Source organism: Rhinopithecus bieti, unplaced genomic scaffold (genome assembly GCF_001698545.2).
Source record: "Rhinopithecus bieti isolate Rb0 unplaced genomic scaffold, ASM169854v2 scaffold_65, whole genome shotgun sequence".
In the NCBI taxonomy this organism is placed as follows: Eukaryota; Metazoa; Chordata; class Mammalia; order Primates; family Cercopithecidae; genus Rhinopithecus; species Rhinopithecus bieti.
The window spans coordinates 4742258-4752551 of NW_016803344.1; the positions used below are offsets into that span (position 1 = coordinate 4742258).

General features: G+C 49.8%; 1 protein-coding gene across 2 annotated transcripts in view; it reads right to left on the reverse strand.

Annotated features, from left to right (window-relative positions):
- MAVS (mitochondrial antiviral signaling protein) overlaps window positions 1-10294 on the reverse strand; it is a 21181-nt gene that overhangs the window by 6988 nt on the left and 3899 nt on the right. For both annotated transcript variants that reach the window (XM_017878260.1, XM_017878251.1), the window contains exons 2-3: window positions 5683-5871; window positions 2622-2796 (exon numbers count right to left, since the gene is read on the reverse strand). In XM_017878260.1, coding sequence (XP_017733749.1) covers window positions 2622-2796; window positions 5683-5799 — 292 coding nt within the window. In that variant the 5' untranslated portion in view covers window positions 5800-5871. The remainder of the gene's footprint in view (window positions 1-2621; window positions 2797-5682; window positions 5872-10294) is intronic.

The window sequence follows — 10294 nt, forward strand, 5'->3', positions numbered from 1 at the left end:
CTCCGTCTTGGGAGGAAAAAAAAAAAAAAGCCAGATGCGGTGGCTCATGCCTGTAATCCCAGCACTTTGGGAGGCCAAGGTTGGCAGATCACCTGAGGTCGGGAGTTCGAGACCAGCCTGACCAACATGGAGAAACCCCATCTCTACTAAAAATAACAAAATTAGCCAGGCGTGGAGGCACATGCCTGTAATCCCAGCTACTCGGGAGGCTGAGGCAGGAAAATTGCTTGAACCCGGGAGGTGAAGGTTGCTGTGAGCCGAGATTGCACCATTGCACTCCAGCTTGGGCAATAAGAGCAAGACTCCACCTCCAAAAAAAAAAAAAAAAAAAGGAATCAGGGACTACAGCGAGGCTGAGGAAGGAGAACCACTTGAACCCTGGAGGCAGAGGTTGCGGTGAGCCAAAGTCACGCCACTGTACTCCAGCCTGGGCAACTGTGCAAGACTCCGTCTCAAAAAAAAAAAAAAAAAAAAAAGAAGGAATTGGGGGTTCTCCTCATGATGAAAGAGGCTTGGGTGCTCTTGGGTATACCCCCCGCCCCACCCATAGGTCCAAAAGCTGTTCTGATATGGGTCCGCTCCTCAAGAGTGACAAGAATCACTTGGCAAGGGGGCAGGAGTGGGAGGGAGACAGCAGTTGGAGGACAAGGTAGCAAGGGAGGAGGGGGAGTGTGGGGGGGGCCTCGTAGGCCTCTAGCCACCCACACCGTGTCAGCAGTCGCTCTTCTCTGTCCCCAGGCATCCTGGGACCCAGTGGCTTTCTCCTCCACATGACTGTCATTGCTTACTGACCCCTGCCCTGATGCTGCTGCCTCAGCCCCTCCCCTTTGCCACCACCCCTCATCAGGCCCTACCACAGCCATTGTATTGTATTCAGGGGGTCACTATTTTTTTCTCTTTTTTTTTTTTTTTTTTTGAGACAGAGTCTCGCTCTGTCGACCAGGCTGAAGTGCGATGGCACAATCTCGGTTCACTGCAACCTCCACCTCCCCAGTTCACGCAATTCTCCTGCCTCAGCCTCCCAAGTAGCTGGGATTACAGGCTTGCACCACCACGCCCAGCTAATTTTTTTGTATTTTTAGTAGACATGGGGTTTCACCATATTGGCCAGGCTGGTCTCAAAGTCCTGACCTTGTGATCTGCCCGCCTTGGCCTCCCAAAGTGCTGGGATTACAGGTGTGAGCCACTGCGCTCAGCGGGGGGAATCACTATTAATCTCCACACATGAAGAGTCACATTTAAAAAGAAGGAAGGAAAAACAGGAAGAGAGGAGGGGAGGAAGAGAGGGAGGGAGGGAGGAAAAGCAAGGAAGAGAAAAAGGAAAGAAAAGCAAGCATGAGAGCCAGACGCGGTGGCTCACACCTATGATCCCAGCACTCTGGGAGGCTGATCGCTTCAGCCCAGGAGTTCGAGACCAGCCTGGGCAACATAGTGAGACCTCATCTCTAAAAAAAATTTAAAAATTAGCCAGGTATAGTTGCCCATGCCTGTAGTCCCAGCTACTCTGGAGGCTGAGGTAGAAGGATCACTTGAGCCCAGGAGGTCAAGGCTGCAGTGAGCTATGATTGCACCACTGCACTCCAGCCTGGGTGACAGAGCAAGCCTCTGTCTCTAAAAGGGTGGAAAAAAAAGGAGAAAGAGAAAGAAAAGATAAACATGGATGTCCCACAGCTGTAAATGTGACCAGGGTCTTGGGGGTTACCTCTAGTTTGAAATATAAATAGGGCTGGCTTGATTTTTCTTCCCAAGTCTTTTCTTTTTTTTTTTGAGATGGAGTCTCACTGTCGCCCAGCCTGCAGTGCAGTGGTGCGATCTCGGCTCACTGCAACCTCTGCCTCCCTGGTTCAAGTAATTCTCCTGCCTCAGCCTCCCGAGTAGCTGGGACAACACACCTGGCTAATTTTTTGTATTTTTAGTAGAGACGGGGTTTCATCGTTTTAGCCAGGATGGTCTCCATCTCCTGACCTCATGATCTGCCTGCTTCAGCCTCCCAAAGTTCTGGATTACAGGCGTGACACACCGCGCCCAGCCTCTTCCCATGTCTTGATCTCACTCAGGATCAAACTCAATCTCACCAAATCCCCTCCAAGCACTCAGAGTGGCAGGGACACTGAGAGGGACTTAAGGAATAACTGGGCAGTTGGTAGAGGGCGTTGAAGGCTCTCAAAGTAAACCAGGGGAGGGGAAGAGAAGGTGAAGAGAGGGAGGATGAATGAGTAGGTGGGGGAGAAGAAATGAGGAAGGGTGGGAGGCGAACGCTACAGCCATGAAAATTAGAGGAGACCCCATGTGCTGGGCATACAGGAAGTGCCCAGCCCAGCTCAGTACGCAACACGCATCATCCCGCAGTATCACCCACTGCAGCCCCCGCGGCAGATGCTGCCATGAACTTCATTTTACAGAGGAGAGGCCTGAGGCTCAGGGAAATTAAGGGACTTGGCCAAAGGGACACAGCTGGTAAGTGGCTCAACATGGATCTATACCCAGGTTTATCTATTGCTTCACAGTGATGAAAAAGAGGATGACATAGAAAGGCAGGAGGTACAGGGAGAGGGAAAGGGAGAGCAGAGGCCAGGGAGCAGACCAGGGGTCCAAGAGGAAGGCCAGGGCAGGACGCTTACGAGGCTGGTAGCTCTGGTAGACACAGGCCACTTCGTCTGCGAGATCAGCTAGCTCACAGTCCCTCAGCGCCGCAATGAAGGACTCAACCCAGCCGGGCCGCCGCTGAAGGGTACTGAAGAGATGCCAGAGGGTGTCCCGGTTCCCTGAGAGTGTGCAGGTGGCCCGCAGTCGATCCTGGAAGACACAATAGCACTGTCCTGCTCAAGCCAGGCGGCCCCAGCCACTTACCCACCCAGAATGAAGCCACAGCAGGGCGGTGGGGTGCCAAGAAACCAGAAGAGCAAGGCAGCCACATGAAACTGAATCAGAGCCCAGGACAGGGCCAGGTATGGAGTGAGGAAGAGCAATTAGCAGCCACATCAATAAAGGCAGCTGCTGGAAACTGACAATTAAGTGTGTCCTGGACTCTCCATTAAGGGCTTTGCATGTATCATCTTATTTAATGCCATTATTATCCCCACTATACTAATGAGGAAACTGAGGCTTAGCAGAAGCAAAGTACTATAGCAAAGAGCCTACAACAGTGGGGCAGGAATCCAAACCCAGTTAATCAGATACAAAAGCCTTGGATTTATATGGCCCCCAGGGCAAAAAGAAAGGTTTGGATTAGGAAAGAAAGAAAAGGTAGATAGCAAAAGTATGATGAAAGGGGCAAAAGAAGGAAAGAGGGGGGGCCGACAATAAGAAACAAGGAAGCTGAGAGTGCTGGGGAGATACTGGGCAGATGACAGTGGCTGCAGTTTTTTTTTTCTTTTTTCTTTTTTTTTAAATTTCTTTTTTCGAGACTGAGTCCCGCTCTGTCGCCCAGGCTGGAGTGCAGTGGCACGATCTCACCTTACTGCAACCTCTGCCTCCTGGGTTCAAGTAATTCTCCTGCCTCAGTCTCCCACCCGAGTAGCTGGGATTATAGGTGCCCACCACCACGCCCGGCTAATTTTTTTGTATTTTTAGTAGAGACGTGGTTTCGCCATGTTAGGCTGGTCTCAAACTCCTGACCTCAGGTGATCCACCCACCTTGGCCTCCCAAAGTGCTGGGATTACAGGCGTGAGCCACCGTGCCCAGCCCTGGAGGTTTTATGTCTACCTGAATCCCCACATTAAAAACAAGCAACCAGATAGCAGAAACAAAAACCCACAGAATCCTGCAGGAGCTAGATTTTAGAAAAGGAAAATAGGCAGGTGCGGTAGCTCACACCTGTAATCCTAGCACTTTGGAAGGCCAAGGATCACGAGGTCAGGAGTTTGAGACTAGCCTGACCAACATGGTGAAACCCCGTCTCTACTAAAAATACAAAATTAGCTGGGCATGGTGGCACATGCCTGTAATCCCAGCTACTCAGGAGGCTGAAGCAGGAAAATCGCTTGAACCCAGGAGGCAGAGTTTGCGGTAACCGGAGATGGCACCACTGCACTCCAGCCTGGAAGACAGAGCAAGACTCCATCTCAAAAAAAAAAAAAAAAAATTGTACCACTGCACTCCAGCCTGAGTGACAAGAGCAAGACTCTGTCTCAAAAATAAAAATAAAGACCAGCCTGGCCAACATGGTGAAACTCCGTCTCTACTAAAAATACAAAACTAGCTGGGCGTGGTGGCTTATGCCTGTAATCCCAGCACTTTAGGAGGCCGAGGCGGGCGGATCATAAGGTCAGGAGATCAAGACCATCCTGGCTAACACGGTGAAACCCAGTCTCTACTAAAAGTACAAAAAATTAGTCGGGCGTGGTGGCAGGCGCCTGTAGTCCCAGCTACTTGGGAAGCTGAGGTAGGAGAATGTTGTGAACCCGGGAGGCAGAGCTCGCAGTGAGCCGAGACTGCGCCACTGCACTCCAGCCTGGGCAACAGAGCGAGACTCCGTCTCAAAAAAAAAAAAAAACTAGCCAGGTGTGGTGGCATGCGCCTGTAACCCCAGCTACTCAGGAGGCTGAGGCGCGACAATCACTTGAACCCGGGAGGCGGAGGTTACAGTGAACTGAGATCACACCATTGCACTCCAACCTGGGCAACTGAGTGAGACTCTGTCTCAAAAAATTTTTTTAAAGAAAATAAAGAAAACCCACAGAAAATATTTACTACAAAACAAGATATCCCTATAAACCCCAAAATACAAGAGGGAGGGGCAAACCCCAAACAGACCTGCATACTAATACGATCTGTGTGGGAGGACACCAGAGACAGCAATGGGGCTCCTGAGAAATCTGAGGACAGGAGGCCCCAAAAGAGCCAACAGGTACCCTCTGGAGCACAGGGGTCCAATCTGAGAATAGCAGCTACATTAGGGAGGGGTTGTGCCCGTTTCACTAACTAGTGAGTGCCAGGGGCCTGCAGCAAGTTCTGTTGGGGCTAGAGCGACCTGGCTCCTGCCAGCTTTCAAACCTGAGTCCCAGCGCTGTGCCAGGACAGGTCCCCATGACAAGGAGAATGGAATCAAAACTGAGCAGGACAAGGAAGGGCAAGAGAGATGAAGGAAATAGGAGGTTCCAAAAAAAGTGGGCAAGTGAACCAGAGCCAGGAAATCTCAGAGAGCCAGTGCCATATTTTTGAGCAGTGTACAAAAACAACACAAGGGGGAGTTCAGCGAAGTCAGCAATGCCACCCCAAGCCACACTTCATCCAAAAGTTAGAAAAGCAGCAACGGTGCTCAGGCCTGTAATCCCAGCACTTTCGGAGGCCGAGGCAGGTGGATCACGAGGTCAAGAGATCGAGACCATCCTGGCTAACACGGTGAAACCCCGTCTCTATTAAAAACACAAAAATTAGCTGGGCGTGGTGGCACACACCTGTAATCCCAGCTACTCGGGAGGCTGAGGCAGGAGAATCTCTTGAACCCGGGAGGCAGAGGTTGCAGTGAGCCAAGATCATGCCACTGCACTCCAGCCTGGCGACAGAGTGAGACTCTGTCTCAAAAAAATGAAAAGCAGCAAGGACAAGGAGCAAGACACAGCAAGAGGCAGAAGGAAGGAGCCAGCCCTGGCTTGGGTAAGGAACTAGAATAGGGCTGAGCTTTGAATTCCACAGTCCTGCCCCCAGGCCAGTGTCCGGTTGTCACTTCCCTTGCTCACCTGGTCTCTTGCTGTGAGGCAGGGCAGGTAAGGCAGAATCTCTACAACATCCACGTTGCAAAAATTGCTGAAATTGCGGCAGATATACTTATAGGTCTTGTCTTCAGCAAACGGCATTGCTGCTCAGATTCTAGAGAGAGGGCTCTGGCCCCATCCAGGAAGGGTGGATGGACTGAGAGGAAACGGAGACTGGAAGAAAACAGAATCACACATGACAACAGGGTTGGGAGTGGGGCTGGACAAAAGGCAATTCTTTCTCAACTTTTTGGAATTTTTGTTTTCTTTCATCTTGAATTTCTTCTTCTTTTTCTTCTTCTTCTTTTTTTTTTTGAGACTGAGTCTCAGTCTGTCACCCAGGCTGGAGTACAGTGGCGCGATCTCGGCTCACTGCAACCTCTGCCTCCTGGGTTCAATTGACTCTTACCTCAGCTTCCCCTTCCCAAGTAGCTGGCATTACAGGTGCCCACCACCATGCCCAGCTAATATTTGTATTTTTAGTAGAGATGGGGTTTCACCATGTTGGCAGACTGGTCACGGACTCCTGACCTCAAGTGATCCAGCCGCCTCAGCCTCCCAAGTTTGGAGATTACAGGCATGAGCCACCACACCCAGCTTTTTTTTCTTTTTCTTTTTCTTTTTTAAGAGACGGGTTCTCGGGCTGGGCACAATGGTTCATGCCTATAATCCCAGCACTTTGGGAGGCCAAGTTGGGGGATTACCTGAGATTGGGAGTTGGAGACCAGCCTGACCAACATGAAGAAACCCCGTCTCTACTAAAAATACAACAACAACAATAAAAAATTAGCTGGGCATGGTGGTGCATGCCTGTAGTCCCAGCTACTCAGGAGGTTGAGGCAGGAGAATTGCTTGAACCTGGGAGGCAGAGGTTGCGGTGATCCGAGATCACGCCATTGCACTCCAGCCTGGGCAACAAGAGCGAAACTCCATCTCAAAAACAAACAAACAAACCAAAAAAGAAATGGGGTCTCACTCTGTCACCCAGGTTGGGTGCAGTGGTGCAATCATAGTTCACTGCAGCCTCAAACTTCTGGGCTCAAGCAATCCTCCTGCCTCAGCATCCCCGGTAGCTGAAACTACAAACTTTCACCACTATGCCCAGCTAATTTTTATATTATTTCTAGAGACAGGGTCTCATGATGTTGCCCAGGCCTCAAGCGATCCTCCTGCCTCAGCCTGTCAACTAGGTCGGATTACAAGTGCCAGCCAATGTGCCCAGCCATCTTTAATTTCTTTTTTTGAGATGGAGTCTTGCATTGTTGCCCAGGCTGGAGTGCAGTGGCGCAATCTCGGCTCACTGCAAGCTCAGCCTCCTGGGTTCACGCCATTCTCCTGCCTCAGCCTCCCCAGGAGCTGGGACTACAGGCGCTTGCCAACACGCCCAGCTAATTTTTTTGTATTTTTATTGGAGACGGGGTTTCACCGTTTTAGCCAGGATGGTCTCGATCTCCTGACTTCGTGATCCGCCCGCCTCGACCCCCCAAAGTGCTGGGATTACAGGCATGAGCCACCGTGCCTGGCTGCCATCTTTAATTTCTTTAAACATCCTATTTTATTACTGCCTGGGTCTCTCCAAAATTCCTGCAGAAGCCGGGTGCGGTGGCTCACGCCTGTAACCCCAACACTTTGGGAGGCCGAGGCGGGTGGATCACGAGGTCAGGAGTTTAATACCAACCTGGCCAAGATGGTGAAACCCCATCTCTACTAAAAATACAAAAAAATTAGCCGGGCATGGTGGCGGGCGCTTGCAATCCCAGCTATTGAGGAGGCTGAGGCAGAGAATTGCTTGAACCCAAGAGGCGGAGGTTGCAGTGAGCCAAGATCATGCCACTACACTCCAGCCTGGGCCACAGAGTGAGACTCCGTCTAAAAAAAAAAATTCCTGCAGAATTTGCTAAAAATGAATTGATGACCACCAGCTACTCAAGAAGCTAGGGAAGGAGGATCACTTGAGTCCAGGTGTTCAAGGCCAGCCTGGGCAACACAGTGAGACCCTGTCTCTAAAAAAATAAAAATAAAAATAATTGATGACCAAAAAGAATCAGATCCAGAATACCTAGGGCTCATTTCTTCCCTGCAGGTGGGTCAGCATTGGGGAGGTCTGCATGTACCCCTAGCACATGTGGTGGAGGATCTGTATGTGACCCTAGTTTCTGTGCCTATAAATGTCCTGGCTCTAAGGCCCTCAAGCTGATAGCAAGAGGGCTATACCTAAACATGCTGCTGCTTTGGGACACACTGAAAAAATAAAAAGCGAACCCCAACATGATAATACTAGGATCATCCTACTTTGAAGAAGAAATTGAGGTACGCTTGCTAGTTAGTAGAAGAGGGAAGAACTGAGATCTTTAGGTCAGCTTCTTTCCATGATGTGGCTGCAGGCCCACCATTAAAGCCTGCTACACATACATTATTTTTTTTCTTTTTTGAGACAGAGTTCCACTCTTGTTGCCAAGGCTGGTGTACAATGGCTCAATCTCAGCTCACTGCAACCTCCACCTTCCAGGTTCAAGCAGTTCTCCTGCCTCAGCCTCCTGAGTAGCTGGAATTACAGGCATGCACCACCAACACCTGGTTAATTTTGTATTTTTAGTAGAGACAGGGTTTCTCCATGTTGGTCAGGCTGATCTTAAACTCCTGACCTCAGATGATCTGCCTGCCTTGGCCTCCCAAAGTGCTGGGATTACAGGTATGAGCCACCATGCCCAGCCCACATACATTCTTAAGATAGGAGACTGAGTTCCATGCCTTGAACTCACTGTGTGTCCTGGGCAAGTTAACAGTTTCCAGACTTCCTCACCCTTAAAATGGCTCAGATACCTTGTTTTGACAGTACAGTAATTCAGCCTTATAAGGTTTCTTTTTTTTTTTTTTTTTTTTTTTGTTGAGACAGAGTCTCCCTGTCACCCAGGCTGGACTGCAGTGGTGTGATCTCGGCTCACTGCAGCCTCCATCTCCCATGTTCAAGCAATTCTCCTGCCTCAGCCTCCCGAGTAGCTGGGATTACACGTACCCACCATCATGCCTGACTAATTTGTTTGTTTGTTTGTTTGTTTGTTGTTGTTTTTGAGACAGAGTCTCGCTCTGTTGCCCAGGCTGGAGTGCAGTGGCATAATCTCAGCTCACTGCAACCTCCGCCTCTCGGGTTCAAGCAATTCTCCTACCTCAGCCTCTCGAGTAGCTGGGATTATGGGTACACACAACCATGCCTGGATGATTTTTATATTTTTAGTAGAGACAGGGTTTTGTATGTTTTAATGTTGGTCAGGCCGGTCCTGAACTCCTGACCTCAGGTGATCCGCCCGCCTTGGTCTCCCAAGGTGCTAGGATTACAGGCGCAAGCCAAAGCGCCTGGCCAATTTTTGTATTTTTTAATAGAGACAGGGTTTCACCAGCGTTGGCCAGGCTGGTCTCGAACTCCTGACCTGAAGTGATCCTCGCCTTGGCCTCCCACATTGCTGAGCCACTGTGGAAGCTTAATTTTTTTTTCTTTTCTTTTTTTTTTTTTTTTTTTTGAGATGGAGTTTCACTCTTGTTTCCCAGGCTGGAGTGCAATGGTGCGATCTCAGCTCACTGCAACCTCCGCCTCCCGGGTTCAAGTGATTCTCCTGCCTCAGCCTCCCGAGTAGCTAGGATTACAGGCATGCGCCACCATACCCAGCTAATTTTGTATTTTTAGTAGAGACAGGGTTTCACCATGTTGGTCAGGCTGGTCTCAAACTCCCAACCTCAGGTGATCCGCTCACCTCGGCCTCCCAAAGTGCTGAGATTACAGGCGTGAGCCACCGCGCCTAGCAGCTTAAAAATTTTTAAGTGCCTCAAATATAAGCAATTGCTGCCAGTTGTTTATGTAGTAGTTACCACAATTTGCAATTATAGATGTATTTGCTTGTTATTTTTTTGCCTCCCCCATCAGGGAGTGTTGCAGGGAATAAAAGAGACAAGGTCTATGCCACATCCAATTTATATTCTAATGAGTTGGGAAAAATAACAGATCAGTAAATTAACACCCAAATAAGAATTCCAGATAGCAATAAAGGTTCTAAAGAAAATAAAGCAGGTGATGAGACAGAGCCCCTGGAGACAGGCATGCTACTTGAACTAGGGGGTCAAAGAAGCCTTTCTGAACTAGTGTTCAGAACACAGTTGAGCCGTTCTCAGGCTCTGAGAAGATTGGTGCTTTAGGCAAAGGGCATGGTAAATGCAAAAATCCTAAAATGGGAATGAGCTTGGCATGTTTGAAGAACAGAAAGCAGATCAGTGTGGTCTAGGTTAAGAAAGCTAGGTATGGGGCCGGGCGCGGTGGCTCAAGCCTGTAATCCCAGCACTTTGGGAGGCCGAGACGGGCGGATCACGAGGTCAGGAGATCGAGACCATCCTGGCTAATACGATGAAACCCCGTCTCTACTAAAAAATACAAAAAACTAGCCGGGCGACGAGGCGGGCGCCTGTAGTCCCAGCTACTCGGGAGGCTGAGACAGGAGAATGGTGTGAACCCGGGAGGCGGAGCTTGCAGTGAGCTGAGAGCCGGCCACTGCACTCCAGCCTGGGCGGCAGAGCAAGACTCCGTCTCAAAAAAAAAAAAAAAGAGGTA